This window comes from Notothenia coriiceps, unplaced genomic scaffold, assembly GCF_000735185.1.
Source record: "Notothenia coriiceps isolate Sejong01 unplaced genomic scaffold, NC01 NC01_scaffold00031180, whole genome shotgun sequence".
Classification (NCBI taxonomy): domain Eukaryota; kingdom Metazoa; phylum Chordata; class Actinopteri; order Perciformes; family Nototheniidae; genus Notothenia; species Notothenia coriiceps.
The window spans coordinates 16,047-43,934 of NW_011363881.1; the positions used below are offsets into that span (position 1 = coordinate 16,047).

The window sequence follows — 27,888 nt, forward strand, 5'->3', positions numbered from 1 at the left end:
TCCTCTGTCCTGTGCGCGCGCTGTCCTGCTAGTGGCGCGCACGGCTGCCTTGCTCCATTCTCAGCGCCTGTTTGTGCATTATAGAGAGCGCTCGATCGGGCAGCCTCTGTCTGCACAACGGCTGTCACACTGGCTGTGTGAGGCTGTGTCACAGGCATGTCTCCTCTGGGGTGGATCCCCCGGAGAACATCAATGCGCACTCCACCAGAGGAATGTCCTCCTCCATGGCTTTGCACGGAGGAATGTAAGTGGAAGACATTTGCACTGCTGCATCTTGGTCTTCCCCCTGTTCATTTATTCATTTTTATTTGGAGGGATGTCTCCCATTCCTCTCTGACACACCCTGTCTTGTCAGAGTGAGTGACGTCAGGGATCCAGCTGTGCGCCTCTCTCCTGCCTCTCGGCACGCGGAGAGCGGCCCTTTTTCCCTCTTATGAGAGGGATGTTTCCTTTTTTTCCTCTTACACATTTTGTACGGAGTGTCTTGTCAGAGTGAGTGACGTCAGGGATCCAGCCGTGCGCTCTCCTGCCTGTCTGCACGCAGATAGCTGCTGTTCCCCCTCTTTTTGTCACTGGGCAAAGTATGATCTTCGTCTCTACTTTTCACAGCGGCCGGTATGTATTGTTCCCAGCCTTCACCCCGTCGGGAAGATAGGCATGTTTTGCTATGTTCCAGGGACGGTGATGCGCCATTACGCATGGCACAACAGGCAGGGGGGTGTTATTGAGCAGGTATGTCTGTGCTTCTAGTGCCGGGCGGACCCAGTGGGGTGCAGACTATATCATGCTTCGCCCTTAACCCAATACCTATAGCCTTAAAGGGCTAAGCCGTATACGAAATAGAACTGAAGTTACCTACTGTAAGTCCAGCTTCTATGAGTAAATGGCGCAGCCCTCTAAGCGCTGGGCCCCACTGGCTCTACGAATAACTGAAGAAAAGTTATTTTGTATGGGAGCAGATTGCCGGGCCTCCTTCCTATTTATACCGGAAGGAGGCCCGAGGGTGGGGCCCACCTTGCGGGTGGGCGTGGACTACAAGTGTTTCAGTGCGGCGCGGGGGCGCAGGGGGATTACCCAATAGCGATAGCCTTAGAGGGCTGCGCCATTTACTCATAGAAGCTGGGGTTACAGTAGGTAACCTCAGTTTTCTGCTCATGCTATACATACAGCTTACATCTCCCCCCCCCTCTTCCAGCTCCCTGTGACCCCACAGATGTGGCAGCCCTTCTGCATTGCAGCTCGGGCGTGGTGGATGTGACCTGGTCTGACAGTTCCGGAGCAGATAAATACACTGTCCTTGCTGAAGCCAACGGACACACAGACTCCTGTGAGGCCAGCAGCTCTTCCTGTGAGCTGACCCAGGTGCAGTGTGGGGGGGACTACACTGTGACCGTGCTGGCAGGGGACGGGAAGTGCAACAGCTCCATACACGCCAAAACCAACGTAACAACAGGTAAACATACACACAATTAGGAGTGATGATGAGGAGGAGCAGTTTCATTTACCTGGAAGCTGCTGCTGATCATTTTGAGTTTATTGACGATCCAATTTTAGGGTTTATTTTCTATTAAGTCACTTCTTAAAATTATATTTATATTCAAAGGTATTTCTTACATTTTTTATTAATTGATTATTTTTACTTTTAATTTTGCCTTATTTCATTTTTTGGTTTTTCTTATATACACCTCTGTTTGGTAAAATGTATACAACATTTAGACAGTTTAAAAGTGGTAATCATTGCTCGATTGCTGTGTTTCAAACTTTGTTTTGAAAAATTAAATATAAATTAAGTTTAGTAATATAACAATTATAAGCATTATAATAACTTTTATGTGAATGACGATTGCTAAAATGAAGTAAAAAAACCACCCACCTGCTACTCTCAGAGATCTTCTGAAATAACCCTTAAAGACTGCACCTGTTTGTTGATGAGATTAGTTTTCTAGACTGTATCTCAACAAAAGCTTCCTCTCAAAAGACAAATGAATGACATATGACAATCCCCTGCCCAGCCCCCTGTGCTCCAGAGAAAATTGACTACTCCCTGGACTGTTACTCCAACAATGCTACGGTCACCTGGGTTAAAGACGAGGATGCCATGAGCGTCACAGTCAACGCCACCTCCACCCAGGGACAGAGGACGTCCTGCAGCTCCACCAACAGCAGCTGTGTCCTGGAGCTGCTGCAGTGTGGACAAACCTACACCGTCCAGGCCGTCGCTCAAGGAGTCCAGTGTGCGAGCGAACCCAGTCCTTCTTTTCAGATTGTCACAGGTAGTTGAGTTCTTTTTTTAGTGGTGGGCTGGATAAAGTGTTCAGGAGGTCATTCAAGTATGAAGTGTTCAGGAACTGACTGCACTCCCCTCTTACCCAGCGCCCTGTACCCCTGCAAACGTGGAGTACACATACTCTTGTGTTACTGGCATCGTCTTCCTGAGCTGGGACGAGACTTTGGGAAGAAAGAGTTTCCACGCTGAAGTGTCTTCTGGAGACCACATGGTGTCGTGCAGCACCACGCAGACCGACTGCTCCCTGACATCGCTGCTCTGCGGACGCATGTACGACGTGAACGTGATCGCTGTGGCCGACCACTGCAACAGCAGCGTGCCAGGGGGAACTCAAATACAGACAGGTAGGAGAGCGAAAAGGACATGATGGGATCTAAATAATAAATATAAATAAAATGTTCGGGTACCTGTACTTTATGTGATAATATAAATGTTATTCTACATCTACTCGATTACATTTTGGAAACAAATATTCTACTTCTAACTCCACTCCACAATTAAGTTATGAATTACTTTATAGATTCAGCCTAAAAATACAAAACATAAATTAATCCTAATCAATTATGATTATTATTATTATTATTATTATTATAGGTTTACCTAAACGCCAGTGTATAAGGTAATTAAGATTAGCCCCTCCTTTACCAGCTGCAACTTTAAAGTGAATAACACATTAGTGTTTCAATAATTATAATAACAATAAAAAAAAAAAAAAATGATTAGCTTTAAAATAGAAAAAAGTCATTATAAGCAGGCTGAATTTGGTAAACATCCAAAGGGAAATCCATGCCATGAGGCTGAGTCGGTTAAAAATATCTTCATATCATGGTGTACATTTATAAGTAGGAAGTGATGACACAGTTACGGGAAATAGAGCGGGTGAAGGACAATGTTAAAAAGTATATAATATATAATGTGTCAACAGTCTACAAGATGACAATTGTTGAATAGAGAGACACCTTACTAAAAAATACAAGTAGGTGTAAGCAATTTGCTTTCATTTAATTATGTTTCCTATTTTGTTTTCCCATCAGCCCCCTGTGCTCCCATGAATGTCAGTTCCTCGCTGGTGTGTGACAACAACACGGCGGCGGTGAGCTGGCAGCTCAGCCCGGGTGCGGTTCACTACAATGTGAAGGCAATGGGAAGAGATGGCGATGCCAAAGAATGCAACACTAACAGCACTAGTTGTCTCATTCCCAACATGCACTGCGCCCAGATCTACCTGATCACTGTGACCCCCTTCTCTGATGACTGCCAGGGCATGTACAGCTACCCACACACTTACCTTGCAGGTGAGCTGGACACATGAAGTTTGACACAAATGGGCATCAAGTCAGTCCTATGTCATTCTATTAAATTAGAATGCAAAGTAGTAAAATACAAATATTAAACGTGTGCTTCATTGGTTGTTCATGGTTAATGAGGCATACTGAATGTTGATGCAGTTCCTCCAGATACCACCAGATGTCAGTGGTGGAAAGTATATTTACCAAGTAATTAACAAAGTACAATTTTTCTTTTCTTTAGTATCTTCATTTTAATTTTTTAACTTTTACTTACCTACATTTCAGAAGCGAATATTGTATTTTATACTAAACTACTTTACCTTAAGTTATTTTAGCTAAGCAAAACAGTAGACAAATAAATGATGATACAGTGTAGATGAAAAGAAGACTTAGTTAATCCTGGGAGGAAATTCCCAACAGCAGTATATTGATGTGATTAAAATTAGCTGCACATATTTCAGGTGCACATTTTAAGTGATGTGCACAATAATTACAACCTAATTTTATAATATTATGAAATGGGCCATTCTGCATAATGAGAACTTTTAGTAATTGGGATGGAAATACTTAAATTATTTTTAAACCAATAAATGAATATGTGTAATACTGTGTAACATTATGTGTTACTATAAGTGTTCCTAATAAAAGTTCAGGTTGTTTGCAACATGCCACAGGTATCTTAGTTCTTGTATTAGATTCATTATTTAACATTGTTGTTGCCTTGTGTCCACTCAACCTAACCCTCCTCTCTCTTTCTCCTCCTCCTTTAAGGCCCCTGCCCCCCCACCAGTGTTCAGGTGTTCCTGCAGTGTGTCGGTAACGTGGGCTTTGTGACCTGGACAGCTGCCCTACAAGCAGACCTGTACGTGGCCACAGCGGTACCCTCTACTGTGGGTGGGCACAACAACACCTGCACCTCCAACGGGACAAACTGCTCCCTCATGGACCTCTACTGCGGCGAGACGGCCGTTGTCACCGTGGTTACCATTGAGAGTGGCTGCATGAGCGAGCCCAGTCTGCCTTTTACTTTCCAGTCAGGTCAGAGAATGTATACATGGATATTTAACGAATACTTAGATAGTGTTCTTTTGGATTACTTACTATGAGAAGAGTGCATGGGTGAAATGAAGACTAGAGACAGAAGGATATTAAAGGAGATTATTAATTTCTTCGAGAGCTGTTATTTGGATACAAGGAGCTTTTTAATGAGATTTGGACAGAGCCAGGCTTTCCTAAAATGTCAATTTATTTGTGTTTTTAAATACTGTTTTCAAAGCTGTATATAATAAACAGCAATTGCCCTTTTTGGCTTTATTTATAGTTTAGTAATTGTTTGGATAAAAAAGTGTATTCTTACCTAGTAGAAAATAACATGAATTTAATTCCCAAAATTCCACTTCAACACAGACTTTGTCAATATGTTAATATGAACAAAATATTAATTTGATCAATGTGTTAATATGAGAAATTGGTTATATCGTTACATGTTTATTACGTACAAGAACATCTTAATTATTATTCTATGTATTGTTTGAACTGTTGTCATATTGTTGCTGATCTGCAGAAATACGTAAAGGAATCACTTAATTTACAGTTTTATCTCTTGTTCTCAGTCATCTGCCCACCCACCGGACTGATGGGATTGTCCACCTGCAGGAACAGTGACATCAGAGTGGGCTGGGACCCAAGTCCAGAAAGTGGTGTTGAGTACTTACTCCACTCTCAGGAGGATGACGGGGCCACTGCCAACTTCACCACATCCATGACATCCCATGTGCTCGCTGGGCTAAAGTGTGGCGAGCTGTACACCCTAAAGGTCGCTGCCACTGATGATGAGTGCACCAGCATCTTCACCGAGCCTATTCAAACTGAAACAGGTTAGTATAACGTAAAGACATGTCTTGAATGCTGACTTACAACAATGCAGATCTAAAAGCTGGTTGTATATCTGTGAATGTCGTTTTTTTAATCCTATTTCTGTTAAGAACACAGGGTGATATGTTGGTATTTCTGGTTTTTATGCACCCCAAAAATGGAACAAACTTCCCGAAAACCTGCAGTCTTCACCAACGCTGAGTTGTTCTTGTTCTTCTTATTAAGTGTTAATGTTGATGTAAAGTACTTTGAAGATGTGCTATATAAATAAAAGTACCTTACCTTCTCTTTCCTGCCAGCTCCGTGTCCTCCCACCAACCTGACTGCCAGAGCCTACTGTGGCACCAGCTCTGTAACGCTGTCCTGGGCACCAAGTATCCATGCTATCTCCTACAGCGCTACAGTGACCGGTCCCCAAGGCCATGTAACTTCCTGTTCATCCAACACAACAACCTGCTCAGTGAAGCTGGATTGTGGACTCCAGTACATAGCAGTTGTGTTTGCTTTCAGTGAGACGTGCAACAGCAGTCTGGGAGAATCTCTAACCTTTGACTCTGGTAAATGATACCTGCATATTTCCAGGTTGCTCTGAATGTTATGTAGCTCAAAACCAATGATTCTCCCCCTCTCCCCTTTTACTTCCCACAGCTAAGTGTCTGCCTGACAGTGTGAAAGCAGACCTGGACTGCACCGCCAACTCCTTCGCAGTGCAGTGGAGGGCGAGAGTTAGCGATGTCGGTTCTTACACAGCGATCGCCATCGGCAGTGACGATACCCGTGTAACCTGCGACTCCACCAGCACCAACTGCAGCATCCAGAACCTAAACTGTGGCGTCACCTACAGCATTGTCGTCACAACACCATCAGTTAACTGTGGCACCATCAGGGGCTCCGACTACATAATGCAATCAGGTAGCAAAAGAGCCTAAGTCTCAATCTACATAAAACTCACTACTCCTTAACTTTTCTTAACCTTAACTTCTGCATTCTAACATAATACATCACATATTGCAAATATGATCACAAATAAGAAACTCTGTCATTTAAGTCTCTGCCCTCAACAAACACCATCTGAAAAAAGCATATTTTAAATACAGCTTAATGCCTATAACCAAAAAGTTTTATAGTTTATAGATTTATAATAGAAACCCGGTTGAGCTGCAACATGTGCACAAAAGGTGCTATTTAAATAAAATATATGTATTATTTGACTCTAACTCCTTTACCTCTTCACCCTCAGCCCCATGTAAACCAGATGGGGTGTTGGTGGATCTGCAGTGCAGCACTGACATGGCGGTGGTGACCTGGGAAAACTCCGGGCCAGACCAGAGCCAGACGGTGTCGGCAGTGGACAGCAGAGGGATGACCTCCACCTGCAACTCCAGCAGCTCCAACTGCACCTTCGACCAGCTGAGCTGCGGGGAGAGCTACGTCATCAATGTGGTCGGCTACACAAACACATGCAGCAGCGACCCAGCTGTTGCAAAAAGGCTCAACACAGGTAGTTAAAGCTTAGCAAAGGATAACACACAGTCCACGCTATTGGAAATTCATGGTCTCCAGGACTAAAACATCACTATGTAATCAAGAGCAGTAACAATACAAATATAGGTATGCCAGTGTACTTAAAAACTCTTACAGGTACTACTGTATCTTAATGCTTTTTAGGCTTGGTTGGTACACAATGTGATGCAACTAGTGTGATTTAAAAAAAAATGTCTTCCCCGCAACACTAAGAACTCAACATTGGTTGAATAATCAATAATAAATACATATCAAACTCTTTCAAAAGTTGCAATCTTACAAAGCAAATAGCGTCTTATTCAATAAACTCTTCGTATTATTTGTATATTAATCTGGAAAGTAACTTTAAGGTAAATGTAGGGGTGTAAAAAATGACTACCTTTGCCTCTAAAGTGTAATACCAAATACTACCAATATAACAATTGTTTAAGGATTACACCAGAAAGCTTGTATGTTTGTATCACTTGGTTACTTAATAGAATAGGGTATAACAATAGTTGAAGGAACTTCTCAGATATACGTTCAAAAACATTATAAAACTATAGACGGAGACACTATGTAAAATAGGGAGAAAATTACCCAATTTTACATAGTGTCTCCGTCTATAGTTTTATAATGTTTTTGAACGTATATCTGAGAAGTTCCTTCAACTATTGTTGATACCCTATTCTATTAAGTAACCAAGTGATACAAAGGCATACAAGCTTTCTGGTGTAATCCTTAAAAATGTTATATTGGTAGTATGTTGATTACACTTTAAGAGGCAAGGGTAGTCGGATTTTTTACACCCCGTACATTTACCTTAAAGTTACTTTCCAGATTAAGTATCAATAATACGAAGAGTTTATGAATAAGACGCTATTTGCTTTGTAAGATTGCAGTTGCAATCTTACAAAGCAAATAGCGTCTTATTCATAAACTCTTCGTATTATTGATACTTAATCTGGAAAGTAACTTTAAGGTAAATGTACGGGGTGTAAAAANAATGTCAGTTTTCTGTGGCTATCGAGCAACGTTAATCCAGCATCAGTGATGGAATAGTGTTATTTAAGTGTTTCTAATGACATTGCATATGACCTTGGGTAATTTTCTCCCTATTTTACATAGTGTCTCCGTCTATAGTTTTATAATGTTTTTGAACGTATATCTGAGAAGTTCCTTNGATGCAGTAATCCGTGCAAAAGGATTCCCAACCAAGTACTGAGTGCATTTATGGACATTTTCAAATGTTTGATTGTGTTTTGCTGTTATAAATCTTTTTTTTTTACTTGGTCTGAGGAACTATTCTAATTTTTTGAGATAGGATTTTTGAGTTTTCTTAAGCTGTATGCCATAATCAGCAATATTAAAATAATAAAAGGCTTGCAATATTTCAGTTGATTTGTAATGAATCCAGAATGTATGACATTTTTGTTTTTTTAATTGCATTACAGAAAATAAAGAACTTTATCACAATATTCTAATTTTCTGAGACAGTCCTGTATATTATCAACACAGGAAATATCTGAGGTTCGCCTTTCAGGGTGGCTGTTACGAGTACTTCTCTTCGGTCTGTCTCTCAGCCCACGAGTGTTTGTACGGAAGCCGCGATAGCCCCGTTAAGACAACAGGGTATTCGCCTGGCAACTTATCTGGACGATTGGCTCCTTCTCGCACAGTCGGAGATGGAGGCTATTACGCAGACGAATGTCCTCGTAAAACACCTGTTCGACCTGGGTTTCGTAATAAACACAGAAAAGAGCATGTTGTCCCCAGCCCAGACTGTACTCTTCCTGGGCCTACGCCTGAATTCAGTGCCCTTTACAGCCCGCCTGTCAGCAGAGAGAGTGAAAGCCTTCAGGGCTTGGCTCGCTCATTTCCAGCCACGCAAATATGTTCTCTTCTTTCTGTGAGCCCCGGTGCCCTGTAGGTGCCCTTTGTACTCTCTTTCAAAGTCACTTCCTTTCCCTTGCCATCTTTAATGACATTTAATATAGATTCTATACGATGTATACTTCATTATAAGTTCAACAGATCAAGAAGATCAATGATAACATTCTCAATTTATTTTAAACACAGCCGCATAAAACTGAGGCTTTTCAATCGTACCTCCAGCCAGTAAACCAAGTGACCCTTACAAAATGTCTATAAAAGACCATCATCTGGTGCTTTATCTACTGTATATTCCCTCCTGCTCATGTCCAACAGCAATTCAATACAGAGATCTTAATATATATAATAAGTACATTCTCCATGTTCTTGCTAAATTTTTCAGAAATAAATGTGTTTAGCTAGCGTAAAGTCCGGCTGAATCTTGCTTGTCGAAACAAAATAAAAAATGCATCAGTGTTACACTGCTTTGAGGACAGCAAACACACTATTTGTTAGAAAGAACCCTTGGTGGAGTTGGTAGAGTAAGTGAGCAATTTATTTGTTGTAGATGGTCTTTTTGGTTAAACTGACAGGCATGGAGGCAAGTAGGGGTGATGAGGGAGTTTCAGTCCTGCCTAAAATCACCCATAATGATAACCATCATATCTGTTAGTGATTCATTTGTATGAGTCTATTTACTGTAGGCATCCTACAAATTGATATGACTTACATCAGGTTGGAACTTTTATTTTAGAATTGTCTCAATGAAGTAAATAAACCAAAGACATCTACACAAGTGATCATCCTGTCATACAGCCTCCTGGAGACTGTCCAATCCAGTAAGCTGCAGCTACAGTACCAATGTAACTGTGATTGCTGACATCTAAGGTGCTCGTGGCATGTGTTTGCCACCCAGAAAGCCAACAGCTTTTTTTTGCTGTTTATAATGGTCCAACTATTAGACATTGTGACCATGGCAACTACGATGTAGAAAAAAACATCCAGGAGCTGATTTTACAGGAATTTCAGCTGCCTTGAATGATGCATCTCTTCATCAGCAGACATCAGACACATCAATAAAAATAAACGAGAAACAAACATCAGCTTCTGAGTACTTTAGAGGCCATGACAAGAATAAAATCCTGATTGGAACATTCAATACTCGAAATGTTTTGGAGCAGAAGCTCTAAAATACTGAATGTTGCTGGATCGTTACATACAAAAGTATGTGTAAAATGCAGACATAGTTATTTTTCTTTCCTCTCATTGCTGTTACATTTTAATGGAGGTGTCACATGTCACAATGCCTTCATTTAAAATAGGCCCATTACTACAGATATAAGGTTATACTATCCACAATTCTACTGCATGATTTGATACCATTGTACTCTACTGGACACACTCTTTTTGGGTTTTCCATTGACAAAGATTGTGGAAAAAACCTGGTACTTTTTAGTAACCCTTGGTCTAAGGTTGAAACAGAGCCGAGCCGATACCAGAAGGTAGAGTTAAAGGTCCCCTATTATACTGTTTTTCATCAATATATTATAGGTCTCACATATATACAAAACATGTCTCTGAAGTGTTTGGCTCGAAATACCAACATATCATTGTAGCATCCCATAAACCCCTCTGTTTCAGCCCTGTTTCAAAAGTGCTGATTCTCTGTATGTTACTTTAGATGCAAATAAGGTGAGACACCCCACGCCCCTCTGAGAGATATTTGGTTAAAGGAAGTCTAGGAAGAGATTCAGGTGATAAAGAAGGGGGGGTTTACCTTGGTTGGTTATTGGCTAATAGTTACACAAGCCAAAACATTGTTATGACATCATAAAGTAGCCAAAATCTGATCAGCTCATTTTCAGACAGGTTTTTATGGATCAAGACAACAAGTGAGCAAATATTTTTTCCTGAAACGTCCAGAATCTCTTTACACAGAGGGGACATATGTTTATGTATAAAATACATGAAAAAGTGGATTGTGCATTATAAGCGACCTTTAAGTCAATAAAGACGACTGACTGGATGGAGAGAACTGTTGCTAGCACAACACAGAACCTGCACAAACCTGCCTTTTTCAAAAAGCCAAGCTATGGTTTACAGCAATCACATGTTTGTATTAACTACATTTGGAAGCCTCAAACACTTGTGTGTACAATGGACAAAGTGCAGACATTCCTCTGTTTTGTTGCAGATTAAATGCTTCATAGAGGGTCCTGTTTAAGATGATGTCACCGCAGTTACATATTGCATTGCTACAAGTGCATCATACCACAATAAGGGGGTACGATCTGCAATGGAACACCGAATATAGAAAATGTATGGTTGTCAAAAGGGAGACGAGCAGATGGTAGGGTGCAGTGGAAACATGGCATCAGCTCATGTTATGATGCGTTATATGGAGACCTGCATCATTTAATCTAAAGCCAGTTCACAGCCATGCTAAAGCCCCTCAGGGGTTTCACTTAATACACTAATGAGACCTCCTTTCAAGACTGTGTGGACACGTATAGAATGAATAACATCTTCCTCACCACTAATGATATTGCACCTGAGATCATTTGATCATTAATCTCATATGGATTTCATGATTTTGAAAAAACATCAGAGTTCTAATCTGCCAGAATAACAAAAAAATACCTGCATGGCGTGTACATATTAACTCTACAGGTGGTCCAAAGTTAGAGTTCTTCATATTTTCTGCTCTAACAAGCTAAAGTTGTATTATAAACAACATATTTAACTTTAGCTGTGGAGGCCTTCTAGTTCTAGTTTATTTGAGTTCTAAAGAGATGTGACAAAGTAGCACCAGATCCTGGAAGCAGCTGAGTTGTAGTTGAACACTACAAGCTGTTGTTTCTGTTGTCATCTTTACATTACACATGATGTTGCAGGCACAGTATACATACACACTGCTGTTATATTGTATTCCTAACAACAGCATTTTGTTGTCACTCTCCACTGTGCAGATGTGGCTAATCCTCGACCAGTCCTACTGGAGACTGGCATTATTTTTGAGTCATTTGGCATCCAGAAGAGCTTCTCTCAGTTGAAATCCCTGAAATATTATATTTCTCTCTTTAACCCCCCCTTCCCCAGTTCTCTACAGTATATTGTACACCGATATGTCAAAACATCATGAATATGAAAGAGCTTAAGACGCTTCTCAGTGTGTCTCTCCTTTTTCAGATGGGGGATTTTGTGCCACTTTACTAGAATTGATTTGGCTTATTCTACACTGTTGACTGAAACGTTCATGTTTTCAACACAGTGGAAATGCTGCAGAATATAACTTCAAAAATATTAAATTGCAAAACTTTTAATCAATATTCATGACTGCCAACAGTCTACTTGTAAATGTGTTCATACAGTAGTAGCAACTAAAAGCGCCTCACCGTACCACTTGGGTGTTGCAGTACAGTATAATCTCATTATCCATGTTCATTACATTAGGATAATGCTAAGGCTTTGAAGGCAATACATTAAAACATTCAATCATTGTAATTGATATTGCGTTTGTCATTTAAATGTGTCTACAAGTTAAACAAAAAAAGTTATATGTTAGAGGCAAGCGTTATTACAAAAAAAACAAAAATTAAAAAATGTATTAATAAAGCCATTTGTTGTTGAGGTCGTGCAAGGTTCCTTTTTATTCTTAAACATACACTTGGTCAAAAAAACACTGTAGCCCAACTTTAATGCTACGGCTTTGACGAAACTTGACAATTTAAAGTAGTAATTTATCAAATTGTTTGTGATTAAAATTGCATGTAATTATTTCCTCTAAATCAAGCTTGTAATGGTTGGAGCCAAGCATTATCAAAAATGTTCCCTTTTCTCTACCTGAATATTATGAAATGAAAATGCAGCTGCTTCTTGTTGAGCTCCCGCAGGATTTTCTTATTTTTTTTGTACCTTTCTACATAAGAATTGATTAGTTTTCTAAAATAAATCCATTCAGCCCAAATGTACTAAGATATAATATAAGTGGTATTGAATTGTAATCATGACTGTAGAAAGGGGCGTAATTGGCCATTTATAGTAATAACAAGCTTATTAGTTTGACAATGTTTCCATATCAGACTGATAACCTCTAATGATCTGCTGAGCTAACGTAACATTACCAAACCAAACCAAAGACCTTGGTACAAACCGGCAGAGGTGGGAAGTAGTGGAGTACAAATACTTTGTTACTGTGCTTAAGTGCATTTTTCTGGTATCAGTACTTTACTCCACTACTTGTTTTTCTGTCAACTTTTTAATTTTAAAGTACCTGTACTTTTACTTCTTACATTTTCAAAACAGGCTGGTTACTTTAGTTTTAATCTGTGTTTGGTGCTGTGATCATTATCATTTGGATTCATTGCGTGCCTATTGATTTGAACACAATCCGTGTATCCATCATTTCCTGGTCTTCTCTAAAGAAGAGGGACCAATTAAAACGTTGTCATGTTGCCGTCGTTCAGCATTGAAACATTCATTAGCTAACAATTACATTATTGCTCTATTAATATAGAGTGAAGTCAGTTAATCTTTAAAACAGTTGGTAGTTACAGTATGGGTACTTTTTACTTAGTACATTTTGAAGCCCGTACTTCTTTACTTTTACTTGAGTAAAGAGGTTGTGTCAGTACTTCTACTTTTACCAGAGTGTTTTTAAACACAAGTATCTATACTTCTACTTGAGTAAATGATGTGTACACCTTTGCCATCTCTGCAAACCGGAGTCATAGCATGAGCAGCTTTGTCCTCTCCTGCAAATGTACAGAAGTAAATGTATGATCCAATTAAAACTCAAACCACTTTTCCTTTAGGTGCATCGAGGACTACAAGCGTGGTCCAGATGGGAGGTCATGTCTGCCGCTGTCGGAGGCCTGCACCGAGGGAATAGACTGCGCCGAGGCAGTGGACATCCCCGCTAACCAGACTGTGTTCGGAGACCTTTTCTACGGATACAACAACCACTCCAAAGAGAGCACGTCTGGACAGATCCTCAAGGCCACGTTCAGGTAAACACACAAGCTGTTAGTGGAGCGGAGCATGTGGGACACCGCTCTGCCATTTGTATCTCAGCAGGGGCCCATGTTTGGCAGGGTTTGGGCTTATGGCCCCTACAGTGGTGATGATGGAACTTTTTCTGTCATCTTTCTTTAAACTGCTCTGTTTAAAATAGTCTCAAGTGACAGATGTCTTTGAAAAGGTATATTACATGTGTCAAAAGGTAAAGTTGGATATTGATTGAGAGTAACACTTGTGAGAAGGGACGGTCTGGCTTTTTGAGAATGCTTAGAGTTAATACACTTTTTGCCTCACTGTGGGGAAGAGACAGGGATCACTTTTGATTCTAAGGCTTTAGTTAAAAAACAACTCAAATGTAAACAGTTTTATTGCAGCACGCTTATGAAAGGTTAATCACAGATGAAATCTCAAGTACTGTATGTACGCCGTTTATAAACAAATCATTTTCATTGTCGGCCAAACCATCTATCCGAGTCAATATTGGTTGATATTGGAATCCATGCATCCCTAGTTATGTGGGTATTTACATGTGATCTGAAGGTATATCATAGAGAACAATACAATGGTATTTTTCCAATATGAATATGATGCAATGCTATCGGATGGGTTTCCTGGCTTTATTGTGATTGGACTTCGGCCAGATGCTTTCTGTGACCATATCCATAGGAAGACAGCTACTCCTCGTCCTGCTTTCTCAGGCAAGACTGCCAACAACAGAGAACAATCTCCCTTGGCTAGGAATACAAAAAAGAGCTCATAAAGCAGCCCTGCTTTCCTTGACGGATTGTTCAGCAGTCCATCTGAAAATCCTGCCATTGAGATCTGACCATGATAACAATATTTCTGATTCAGTGGTATATCTAAAGGTCTTAAATTCTTAAAGCATTGAGTTAAGTTTCCTAAAAAAAAATGTCCTTCAAAAAAGATTAGTTTACCATTTAATTTGAAATGTCCTTGCTATTGCCTTCCTGCAGTAATGCTTGGTACTATTTTATCTGTTTGCAGGCTGAGATTGTAACCATCTATGAACTTAGAGTGGGATTGTTGTGACAGTGGGTTGTGTGCGTAGGAGGCTATTGAATCCTTTTTTGTGGAGTTTCAGTGAGCAGCTCCAAAACTAAAGCAATTAGTATCACTACTGCCCCTTACAGTGGTAAGGAGGCTCATTGTAAATGTAGATGTTAGGATAAAGTGCATTTATTTGCCCATGCATCCATTTTCCCCACCCATCCTGATGAAAGGCAATTGATCAGATGTTAATATCCAAATAATCAAAATGAAGATTGTATTTTAATACAAAGTAGGGATGCACCGAATATTTGGATATTAACATCTGATCAATTGCCTTTCATCAGGATGGGTGGGGAANTGATCTCTCTCTCCCGTCAGATTAGACTTCACTCGCGTTTATTTCCATATCGATCAGATTTAGCTAGTTCTAGCTAATGATAGTAGGGGTGCACCGAATGGGAAATTCTTGGCCGAAACCGATACCGAAAATAGGAAACAGTTGGCAGAAAACCGAATGCCGAAAGGCCGAAAATGATTAATAGAAATATATATATATATATAATGTATATATTTTTTACCAATGTTGTTCAGCTACCTGATTATGGAAAAATACATGATTATGGCTAAACTTAACTTAAATAATAATCACTATTATGGGTCCATAAAACATTTATTCAGCACTTTTGAATGCATACAGTACATTAATTCCAAGTCAAGTGCATTTTATTTTCACTGTAGGATAACTAAAACAAAGTGCATTCAGAACAAAGCCAAGGTGCTTTAAAACTGCATAAACATATAGGCCAGTAGGCCTACACCAAAATAGTGTAAATAAAGACTGTAACAGCCAGGCCTTCAACAACAACAAATGCACCTATAAGTTTGGTAACCTAACATGTTGTTGTGATGACGTAATCAAAACGCGGCGACAAGCACGGCGCGCGACCATGCTCGCGGCTGGGTCACAGCCAACATGTCTGGCGCTTGGAGATATTTCAAAATATCAGAGAAAGAGGCTCGGATTGCAATTTGTAAAACGTGTTCAGCTGACATTTCTCGAGGGGGTTTAACTGCAAAGACTTTCACCACTTCGGGATTACTCCACCACTTGAAATCAAAACACCCGGACAAATATGCGGAGCATGATCAACGTAGCCCGAAAATGATCGGCCGAAAATGGTTAAAAAGCCCCTTTCGGCCGAAAGCCGAAAGGGGCTTTTTAACCATTTTCGGTGGCCGAATATTCGGTGCATCCCTACTTTGTATTAAAATTAGGGCCGGGACTTTAACGCGTTAATTAAGATTAATTAATTACACAAAAATTAACGCGTTAAAAAAATTAACGCATTTTAATCGCACTTATTTTTGCACCGCGGAACGTTNNNNCCCCCCTCCAGCTCCTTGCATTCCCACCCACGTTTTTGCACAGGTGGACTGTGGGACTGGGATCACTGTGGTGATGTGGGACTCAGCTCAAGGGGCCACATCTTACACCGTCTATGCTTGGGGAAACCTCGGCCACAAAGCTGAATGTAACAGCACGGACACCAACTGTGATTTCCCTAACCTGGTGTGCGGGCAGGACTACTCCATCTCAGTGGTGGCTCGCCATGAGTCCTGCGTCAGTTTGCTCAGCGAGTCCGTCAACGCCTCCACAGGTAATGAAACAAAAGCAAATCAGCTGATAAACGGTGACTGAGATGCTGCATGTGTCTCTGCAAAGTAACACAATGCCTGAAAGGTAATGAAAGTTAATTAACAAATGCAGTCATGAATATTTACAACATAACCAGAACTTATGAGAGAGACAGATCTTATGAATTTTTGCTGATCAGCCTTGGCTTTATCAGGACACACACATTTCCACAGATTCCTTGCCAACATGAGCTACTAACTGTAAGCTACAGGATACAAGGATTTGTGAAAATTACATTTCTTGGACAGGAAACTTCCATGAAAATGTGCAATACAGGGTGCTGAACAATTCAATGAATTTAGCAGAAAAATAATAATAATAATAATTTATTGGATTAAGGATTACATTTATGCAGTCTTATGAAGCAGTCTAATGATCAGCTATAGCTGACATTGATAAGCTCTATCAATAGTAATTTGTCAGGAATAAGAACACACAAATGACAGTCTAAGGATTCATGACTATTACTGTTTATGTTGCGTGTGATACCACTTTACCTGACGAGTTAACTTTTTGGAGACTTGCTGACATAAATTATTGGGCTAATAAGCAACCTCTGTATCATTGTGCTGAAAAACACATTTTCCACTGTTTCCTATGGTCGCCACTAGGTGCCTCTAAACCAGGATCAATATCAGCAAACCTTTATTCGTTCAGCCCCCCAAACCCTAACCCAACAGAGGGGACATTTCCATTGTTACGGAAAAAGTAAAGAGCCAAAATAGCGAAATATTAAATAAGAGGCATGCATAACATATTTGAGATAGAAATTACACAAATAAAATGTACAAAAGTACCCATCCAGGTGGACACCCATAAGTATGGTAACTGTTTTATAAAATGTATAAAATAAGTGTAGCATGTAGAAGTAGTGAAATAGCAGCCAGATAACAGTAGTGAAAGTAAACATATATATTGAGTTATGACAGATTTTGTTACAGTAGTTGAAAAGTCTAACTAAGAGAAAACAGCCAGTGATAATAATAATAATCATAAAGCAGTATTTAAGTGTTTAGTCTTTTAAAGAGATGTATTTTATTTAGAGCAAGTGTCAGGCGTGTTAATAATTCCCTCAAAACTCATTCTTAGTTTATACCATACACAGCAATTGTGTATTTAAATGTCCCTCTCTGTCCAGGTCCTTGTCCCCACAGCGGTCTGCAGGCGACCCTGGACTGTGACACCAACACCGCTGTGATGTCGTGGACGCCAGGCAGCGGCATCCTCTACTACAACGCCTCGGCCTCTATCCTTGCCTTTAACGCGGTGGCCCCTCTGACCTGCTCCACCAACGGCTCCTCCTGCAACATCAGCTCTCTGACCTGCGGACGGTCTTACAGGTTGAGAGTCAGCGGTCAGGGACAGAACTGCCCCAGTCCGGCCCAGGACTGGCTGCAAATCATCACAGGTGACTTCTTATGCTTTGAGTATGAGTTTGGCTGCCAGCTACTTTCATCTTATTTTTTCAACTAGATTAGTTTTTAAACGGTATATTGACTTCTTTGAACCAACCATCCTATTATTTGTACCCACAAAAATATTTAATTCATCAAAAATATTTCAACCTTTTTGAATGACTTTTACCAACTTTGTTAGCTGTTTTTAAAAATAATTTTCTATAATTTTCACAACTGTTTGTCTAATTATTTCAGGCATCATTTTATAAAATATTATTCTACTTAAATACTATTTTTAAACTATTTACCAATTGCTTTGATCCTCTTACTGTTTGGACATGAGCAGAGAAAAATCAGTATCTATCTCTTTAAGATATATTTAAAATCTATTCTTTAATACAGATTTACTCTTTTATCGCATGCAAAATGCATTTAAACTAACTAACTCGCCATTCTTCTTTCCCTTCTCCAGCTCCCTGCCCTCCAACCAATGTGAAAGTGAACTCTTCCTGTGAATCGAACAACATCTCGGTGTGGTGGCAGGCCTCAGAGGGCTCTGTGTCCTACACAGCCGTGGCCGAAGACCAACAGGGCCGCAGCTGGTCCTGTAACACCAGCAGCACCAGCTGCCAGATCTCTGGTCTGCCCTGTGGACAGCAGTACCACGTTTATGTTGCTGGTGTTGACGAAAAATGCATTGGAGCCAAGAGTGATGTTAAAGTGATTCATACGGGTAGGTATTATAAAGTCATATTTGGTGACTTTTAACAACATGTGTGAATCAAGATGAGTTCATTCACATGTCTTCTTCTTCATGTTTCACATACATTCCTTCCTAAATGTCGTTATCTCCTAGTGGTTTTATCAAAAAAAGATCTGTGCTGCCAGAGTAGTTTGATGTTATAACCAGAAAGTACAACAATTGCATTTAGACTAAATCCATTTACTACATTCCTGTACATTTTCATTATTGTTTAAGTATTATAGTATTATTTTCAACTTTTCATGAAGAACAGAATAATCCGCTAATATTATTGTTATTTACGGACGTGTAAATGAGTTGGACAAAATGTTTCAAACGTGTTTCAAAAATATGTAGCAAAGCTTTAAAGTTTGGTTCAAAATGTGCATATGCACTAAAGATTATTTATATCAACTGTTAGTAATAGTTCATTTTAGATATTTTTATTTCGATTCCAGCTCTATTTCATTATGTTTTGTCATAGTTCATTGGTTTTGTTATTGGGAGATTATTTGAATAAGTTCGCTCAAGCAGCTCGCAACACGTGAGGGTCTGGCTCGTCTCTAACCACTGTCCCCGTTCTGTTCAGCTCCCTGTGTGCCACAGAACGTACAGAACGACCTGGACTGTCTGTCCGGCGTCTTAAATGTTACCTGGCAGTCGACGGGTGACGTTTCTCAGTTCCGCGCCTCCGTGGTCAGCAGCATAGGACACGTCAGCACCTGCCAGACGGTTAAGCATCACTGCGTAGTGCCCAACATGCTCTGCGATCTGACCTACAACCTGACAGTGGTGGCTCAAGATGAGGCTTGCAACAGTTCCCATAGCCCCACACAGCAGGTCCTTACAGGTGCGTAAACCAATATATCAGCTCTTTAAGAACAAAAAAACTCAAAAACTTCATTCAATGAGAGCATACAGTTATTCAAAGGAGCCAAGAGTGATGTTAAAGTGATTCATACAGGTAGGTATTATAAAATCATATTTGGTGACAACATGTTTGAATCAACGTGTTATCAAGATGAGCTTATTCACATGGCGTCTTCTTCATGTTTCACAGACATTCCTTCCTAAAGACAACTTTATGTGGGATTGTCCTTATTTGGCATCGTAGTGGTTTTATCAAAAAATTATCTGTGCTGCCAGAATAGTTTGATAGATGGTACAACCAGTTTGAATTACATACAAAACTTTGTCTATTTGAATACAAATAGTCTGATTTTACATGTTTGGTATTTGGCTGTTATTTTCATTTTAGAAAATATTCTGTCCATTATATATATGTAATGGTGCAGGACATTTGAGTTTTACTGTCTTCTTCTATCCTCACCTCATCTCCTCCTCTTCTTCATCTCAGCTCCGTGTCCTCTCCTGAACTTCCTCCCCGCTGTAAACTGTTCCACCGGCGTTGTATCTGTAACCTGGAACAACAACATGTCAGGGGTTGTGTACACGGTGACGGCAGTTGATGCTGCAGGTCAACGGCAAAACTGCAGCGGGTCAATCGGCTGTGATCTCACCACGCTGCAGTGTGGGACGGACTACAACGTCACCATCACACCCTCCAGGGACGGATGTGTGGGCAGAGACAGCCCCACAAAGATGATCAAGACAGGCAAGGATCAATATTTTAGTTTTACTTCAATAAAGAGGTACACACTGTCTTGTCAAATGTTCATATAATCATTTAAATAATATCTATAGGTTATGTCTCATACTCTGCTTGCCTTTTACTCTTTTAAATTGTATTTGTATCCCTATATATGTTTAACAGAGACATAAGTTTAGGATTTACATTTCAGGAAGGGCAAAAGGTGGATTTGCAAATGGTTAAAGGACTGGGGGGTTTTATGGTTTAATGGTTGTGATATTTAGATAATGCCTAAAATAATTGATGGGTGGGACCAGTTGGCTATTTTCTCTACTATATAGTGTGACTGTAAGCTGTGTTCTGGGTGCAAAGCCATGTTATCCTTTGAGGATGAAGTTGCTCTGTTCCTGCATTTGAGATCGATTTAAATTGTATATAGACTTTCTTTATTACTTTATTAAATATAGCAAAAGTCATACTTTGTCCGTTTCTCTTAAGGGAATTAGAATTTCCTCCACACTGTTCTTTCTTTTTGGGATATAATAATTTACTCTTGATAGATCTTATTTATGTGTCTTCTTTTTTGACACCGTGAAAACAGTCATTTTGAATAAACCTAATCGCCACCTGTTCCTGGTTCCCTGCAGTCCCCTGTGCGCCTCACCTGTCTGAAGTGGAGATCGACTGCCTGGCAAACTCTGCCTGGGTGATGTTTGAGGAGTCTGCTGGGGCTGAGGCGTACGTCATCATCGCTACCGACAGCCAGGGCTACGAAGAGACTTTTGAGTGTAACTCGACGTCAAAGGGAATGTGTTCGTTGCCGTCGCTGATGTGCAGCAAAAACCTCACCTTCACCCTCGAGGCCCGCGACCAGCAGTGCCCCAGTGCACAAAGCAATGCTGTCATAACTGAGACAGGTAGAGAAAAGAAAGTTTGAACACAGTCATACTGTGCTGTAAAGGCTGAAATTAATTTAAGTGATTGAACAAACAGTTTTTGAGCGTGGTGCCATACACACACTGTTTTTGGTTGTAATATAAATGGTATTTCAAGCCATAACTTTGTCTTCATTGGAGAGCGCAACTAGTTAATCAGAGTAAGCAATCCCTATGTGATGTTGACTGGCAATAGTCACCACAACTGTTTGAAAATGGATACATAGTCTATACATAGAGGATTTATTGGTAGAAAGTAAACTAAGAAGATATTAGCTACTTATCTGAGAAACCCCCACTAAAGTTTGATATTTTCAGTGAAGGATACTATCTGTAGCATCATTATCCTAATCTAATGTAGCACTGTAGTTGTTGTTGTATCTCACAGTGTTACTCCTTCCCCAGCTCCCTGTCCTCCTTTGGACATTAACACGTCAGTGGATTGCAACACTGGCACATTCGGCATCGACTGGATGGCCATTCCTGGTGCGGTAACATACACGGCTACGCTGGAACAGATGAACGATGGCACCACCTACTGCTGCACCACGCAAAACCACAGCTGTAACATCACCGATCTTCCGTGTGGAGAAATGTTTATTTTGCTCGTCGTAGCTGAGGGACGAACATGCAACAGCACCCAGAGCGAAAGGAAGATCGTCAGGACAGGTATAAACTGAACATGTCATATCATGCATACACTACTATTTACAGAAAGCGGTTAAAGAAAGTGGAATTTAAGGTCACATATTATGCAAAATCAAAATGTTCATGTTTTTTTACATACATATTTGTCCCCTCTGTGTAAATTGATTCTGAAAGTTTCAGGAAAAAAGATTCCCTCTCTTTTTGTCCTGATCCATTTATATAAAATCCTGATCAGATTTGGTCCACTTTGTGATGTCATAATGTTTTTTTGGCTTGTGTAACCATTAGCCAATAACCAACTTAGGTAACCCCCGCCCACCGTATCACCTGAATCTCCTCATAGAGCACCATTGTGTTCTTTTTAACCAAACATTTCGCAGAGGGGCATGGGGAGTGGCTCCTTATTTTCATCTAAAGTAACAGACGTAGGTTGCGTTCCAATAGTCCATTTAGCTTAGGAACCTTCCTAACCAAGTGAAATGACCCGGAAGTACGTCAGTGGCAGCCATGATAAGTGTCGTTCCAATTCTCTAAATGAAAGGAAAGGAGGTTTCAAACTTCCTTTATAACCTCCTTTAGCTTAGGAACCACTGGACCTCCCTTACCGAAAGGAGAGGAGAAAATGCTGCCCCACAATGCCTTGCAGCCGCAGCATTTGCCGTCACACAACAGTCGGCCGTTCACGGAAACAAACGATTATGACGGAGAAGTTATATCATGAAAGTTACGGTGCTTATTAAGCATTTTAAAACGTATGTGGTAACTTGCCAAAGTGCTTTGTTTTGAATGTTCATCAGTATTATAATCAAAAAGAGAAATATGAACGTTTAGTTTTTACTGAAATGATCAAATAAAGTCAACATTTCACAGTCTTTACTGAGCTGTGTGGGGGTTGTTCAACTTTGAATGGTGATGTACACAGTGATAGATGTTAAGGACTAACGTTTATAATAAATACATTTGTATTTATTTTAAGATATTTTCATACAATCATACGTATTGGGATCATTTGTATTAATGTGGACCGGAGGGAGAGGGTGATGAGCATAAATTTCACTTTCCTTTTTTATTTCAATTCCAACTTTGGTCATGAAGAATATGTTTCTCTGTTGTCCACGTTCATAAAGCATAAAACAACAGCATCAGAGCACGGTGCAGAGTCTCTAGATGAGTCCCTCGTTCTTATTAAACATCCATGTTGTAGTCCGCTATAGAAAACTGTAGTTTCCATAGTTTCCCCACAGCAGCAGATGCACACAATGACGTCCGCTGGCGCATCATAAACACGTCTGATAGTGAAAGTGCAGTCGGATTCTCTAAAGTACCGCAGTCTCTTCTCCTAAGTCCTTTTGAATTCTCCTATCGACTATCCCTTAACCCCGTGACGTTTCACTCAGAGGTCAAGGAATAGGAGATAGGGTTAGAATTTAGGAGCTGATTTTTGGATTATCGGAACGCAACCAGAGAATTAGCCCTTTTTGTAACAGGGCTGAAACAGAGGGGATTATGGGATGCTGCAATGGGTGATCTGTTTGGTATTTGGAGCCAAACACTTCAGAGACATGTTTTGTATATAACTGAGACCTATAATATATTGAAAAAAAAATTGTAAAAATAGGGGACCTTTTTAAAGAAGAAAAAAATGCAGTCATCAGGTGTAAAATAAACAATTAAAATGCTACATTTCTATATTGGCCTTTCCCCGTCAGAGCCATGCATTCCTCAGAACCTGAAATCCAGACTGAGCTGCAGCAACAACGTGGCCTCCATGTCGTGGAACTACAGCAGGGGAGGACAGGTTTACAGAGTGAGTGCCGTGAGTACCGATGGACATGTCGACAAGTGCAGCTCCTTCGAAAACCAGTGTGATCTGACGGGTCTGAGCTGTGGAGAGTATTACACAGCGACTGTGCTGGCAGAGGACCAGGACTGCCTGAGCAAACTGAGCGACAGCGTGACAATCAAGAGTGGTATGTTTAAGCTATAACTGCTAACTTATGGATACTTCTTAAAGTAAGGCAAGGCAAGTTTATTTATATAGCACCTTTCAACACAAGGCGATTCAAAGTGCTTTACAAAAATGAAAGACATTAAGAAAATGGCATTTTTAAAATCAGTCATTAAAAAGAAAAGATAATAAAATAAACATTAATAGAAAAAATACATGAATAAAAGTTACAGTGCAGTTTAAGATGTGAATAGTTAAATTAAAATCAGCGGCAAAAAGAAAAGTCTTCAGCCTGGATTTAAAAGTAGTAAGAGTTTTAGCGGACCTGCAGGTTTCTGGGAGTTTGTTCCAGATATTTGGAGCATAATAACTGAGCGTTCAGTTATTATGCTCCAAATATCTGGAACAAACTCCCAGAAACCTGCAGGTCCGCTAAAACTCTTACTACTTTTAAATCCAGGCTGAAGACTTTTCTTTTNCTGACAGGTCCACACACTGCTTCCCTGCAGCGAGGCTCACCCGCCCTCCTGCCGATAGTTGACGAGCGTCAAGCTCCTCAACCCACCGATCGTTGGCACGCTGATAACAATTTTTTTTTAAAATGGCACTTCATATCAAAAATGTTGCCGACCCCTGGTCTATGGTGTGAACGCAGCATAAGGAAGTCTGAAGGAAGAGGCAGATTTTTTTCGGTTGTGTACTTTCAAATTCTAGCTCACTCGAGCTGGTTTCTCCATTCTTAGATACCATACCTTTAATGTGGTCTAAAGCTTTAATACTAAGAGCAATATAATATGTATTCTTGTTAGTTAAAGTTAAAATTGCACTGAAATAATTCTAATTCAAAATCAAATGTAATAGTCGTTTGGAGCAGCTTCAAATACACCATTGTATTTACATGTTGTAGATATAGCAAAATTCAATCTTTGTATGAGCTAAAATTATTAGTTTTTCTTTTTAAGTGTGTGGTTACACAATCATATTATATAATTAATGTTATAAACCATAGAGGTTCAAAAGAAGCTCAACTGTAACTGTAATTTTAAGTCTCATCTTTTCCCTCTGTATGCTTTAAAATCTGTTTATGTTCTTCAAAACGTACGGTACACGTCTGTCTCCATCCTACCTGAAGGCGTGTCCTCCATAGGAGTGGACGGGCTGTTGCAGTACCCATCAGATGAGACAACAGACACATGGAAGATCTGACCGCAGCCGAGCCCGGTCACATTGCAGGAGCCCTCGTTCATGGCCTGGCAGCTGGTGGTCTGACCGTAACTGTCCTGCACCGTGGCGATGTACGAGTCCGCTCCTGAGCTCTCTGTCCAGGACGTCGTCAGAGTGTTGTCCTCACAGTCCACCGCCAAGGAGACGTTTGCAGGAGTGCAGGGCACTGGCAAGAAGAGACAAAGATGTGTGGCTTAAAGTCGTTGTTACATTAAAGAGTTTTGAATGACTGAGAACTTCATCGATTATGATATTAAATGCATTTTGGAGATCATTTTATATCATAACAACCACTCCAAGATCTTCCACTGCCCGAGTCCTCACTAACACTAAGAAAGTGGATCACATCACTCCTGTTCTGAAGTCTTTACACTGGCTTCCTGTGTGTCAAATAATTGATTTCGAAATACTGCTGCTGGTTTAAAAAGCACTGAATGGTTTAGGCCCAAAATAAATTTCTGATCTTCTGCTAAATGATGAACCATCCAGATCTCTCAGGTCTTCAGGGACTGGTCAGCTTTCTGTCCCCAGAGTCAGAACTAAACATGGAGAAGCAGCGTTCAGTTATTATGCTCCAAATATCTGGAAAAAACTCCCAGAAACCTGCAGGTCCGCTGCATGGGCGCGGGAAGGGGGAGCTGAGGGCGCTGCAGCACCCCCTAGCGGCAGGCAGGCGGTGCGGAGCTCCCCTGTCTGAATTATTATTTGACGGTTATTGCTGCTTCCGCTGTGAATAATCTGTGTAATATGTAGCCAATAAATTCCACATTGCTTTTTTCGAGGGTCTTTGGACGTCAGGCGCGTACCCGCGCTTCCTTTCCCCCACGACTGGCAGCGACGTCGTGGTGGGATCGCCGTCCGTCCGCACGCCTCGAGGGGACAGACTAATAATAAACTGCCGAATAACGACGAAGGACACTTATTAGACACACTTATACATCGTTATTTAAGGTGACGTACACCATTTTTATTAAAGATGGCAGTTTTACAGTTATGTAATTGGCACGAAATGTGACTGGAGTTAGTTCTGTGATCTGGTCTCTGCCATCGCTGACATTAAAGGGCACAAGTCACTTACGTTGTCTCCGTTCGTGTGGTCTGGTCTAGTCTCTCAACGTACCTTTATTTTCGACACGGACACAGTAGTTCGGCCGACACACACACGACCACACACGACACGCACAACCACACACACGAAACCCCCACACACACACACGACACGATTTATCGCGGTAATCACCACGAGACACTCTCTCTCTCTCTCTCTGCTCTCCCTCTCTCTCTCTCTCTCTGTCTCTCTCGTCCTCTACCCTCTCCTCTCTCCGAAAGAAGTCTGACTACTCGAGTCCGACTCGAAAGTAGATATATATCTTTTAGTAGTGTTAGGCTGATATATTACCATACATTAAAGTTCAAAGCTACCTAAATAATGACTATAAAAGAGGGTGATATTCCATATAATATTCACAGTTACATGTCCAGAGACACTAAAATATGCTTTGTATAATTTATTATTAATTATATGAAAGTTTTCTGAACTTTTCGAAGTGGAAGTATCGATCAATCTTCCAAAAGGAGACACGTACAGCGCTCGTAGGAACAGTAGAACAGCATCAGACCATATGGTGTTCAGCCACATCAGAAGTAGAAATTCAACTCAGCCTCACGGAATCACAGACTTTCTTCTTAAGAAGGGTAGGACTGGTTGAGGTTCTAGAGAGACTTGTCGGCTAGGTGTTAAATATCTCGTGTAGGACTAGCGAAATTAAGAAGCTTGCGCGAGGACTGTAAGAAACTTAAACTAGACGCACACTTAGGTGCTGGTCCCAAGTCACACTAACGAGAGCGGTCAATCGAGACGTCGGAGTTCAGGTCAGTCAAACCAAGTAGTTAATAAGTTTAGAAAAGACCAAGGGAGACAAGACACTCTTATTTTCCTGAAACATTAACTCTTTCGGTTTGAAACCTTGACGAACTCGAGTCTCGATGCACGGTCTCTCGGTAGTGATCGACTGGACCAGTCCACCTAAGTGTGTCAGTCTTAAAAAGTTGTCCATTAAGATTTCCTATGCAAGCAGACAAGCTTCTATAATTATAGCTAGTCCCTACAGAGAAATCATCTGAACCACTAGCAGGGACAAGTCTCTACTAAGACCTCAACAGTCTACCGATTCTTAAAGAGAAGTCTGTTGACCATAGGCCTGAGTATTTCTACCTTCGGAGTTGCTGACACACTCTGATGCACGGGGTTTACCTTTACCTCGAGGCTGATTTAACGTGATCTCTTCCTTTGGGAAAGAACTCGACGGATACTTCCTACTCAAAAAGTTTTCGAAACTTAATCATAAACCATGAAAATATACTATAATATACAAACTATACATACAAAATTATAGGAAATCACTCTTTTATACATATTTATGAAACTTTAATGTAATGTAATAAGACCTAAACTACTAAAGCAATTATATCTACACTTTCGAGGGACTCCGGAGAGTCAGACTCTCGGAGAGAGAGAGGAGAGCAGAGAGAGAGAGAGACAGAGAGAGAGAAGAGAGAGAGAGAGAGAGAGTGTGTGTGTGATCTTACGCGATAAATGTGTGTGTGTGTGTGTGGGGGTGTGTGTGTGTGTTGGTGTGTGTGTGTGTGTGTGTGTCGGCTCGAACTTTACTGTGTTAGTGTGAAATAAAGGTACGTTGAGATGACTAACGGCAGACACGGACAGAAGCGGAGACAACGTAAGTGACTTGTGCCGCTTTAATGTCAGGATGGCAAGGAGAGATCACAGGAACTACTGCGCAGTACATTTTCGCTGCCATTACATTAATATATAACTTCCATTTATAATTAG

The 27,888-nt window shown here is 40.6% G+C and overlaps 1 protein-coding gene across 1 annotated transcript in view; it reads left to right on the top strand.

The window, feature by feature from the left end:
- Positions 1 to 23,852, top strand: part of LOC104959869 (uncharacterized) — a 36,623-nt gene extending 12,771 nt beyond the window's left edge. The window contains exons 17-33 of the mRNA XM_010787784.1: positions 1,196 to 1,453; positions 2,013 to 2,273; positions 2,374 to 2,631; positions 3,322 to 3,582; positions 4,348 to 4,614; positions 5,190 to 5,453; positions 5,751 to 6,008; positions 6,100 to 6,363; positions 6,692 to 6,952; positions 16,254 to 16,514; positions 17,691 to 17,960; positions 18,422 to 18,682; positions 19,281 to 19,541; positions 20,049 to 20,306; positions 20,930 to 21,199; positions 21,623 to 21,886; positions 23,575 to 23,852. Coding sequence (XP_010786086.1) covers positions 1,196 to 1,453; positions 2,013 to 2,273; positions 2,374 to 2,631; positions 3,322 to 3,582; positions 4,348 to 4,614; positions 5,190 to 5,453; positions 5,751 to 6,008; positions 6,100 to 6,363; positions 6,692 to 6,952; positions 16,254 to 16,514; positions 17,691 to 17,960; positions 18,422 to 18,682; positions 19,281 to 19,541; positions 20,049 to 20,306; positions 20,930 to 21,199; positions 21,623 to 21,886; positions 23,575 to 23,852 — 4,475 coding nt within the window. The remainder of the gene's footprint in view (positions 1 to 1,195; positions 1,454 to 2,012; positions 2,274 to 2,373; positions 2,632 to 3,321; positions 3,583 to 4,347; positions 4,615 to 5,189; positions 5,454 to 5,750; positions 6,009 to 6,099; positions 6,364 to 6,691; positions 6,953 to 16,253; positions 16,515 to 17,690; positions 17,961 to 18,421; positions 18,683 to 19,280; positions 19,542 to 20,048; positions 20,307 to 20,929; positions 21,200 to 21,622; positions 21,887 to 23,574) is intronic.
- The last annotated feature ends 4,036 nt before the right edge of the window (positions 23,853 to 27,888 follow it).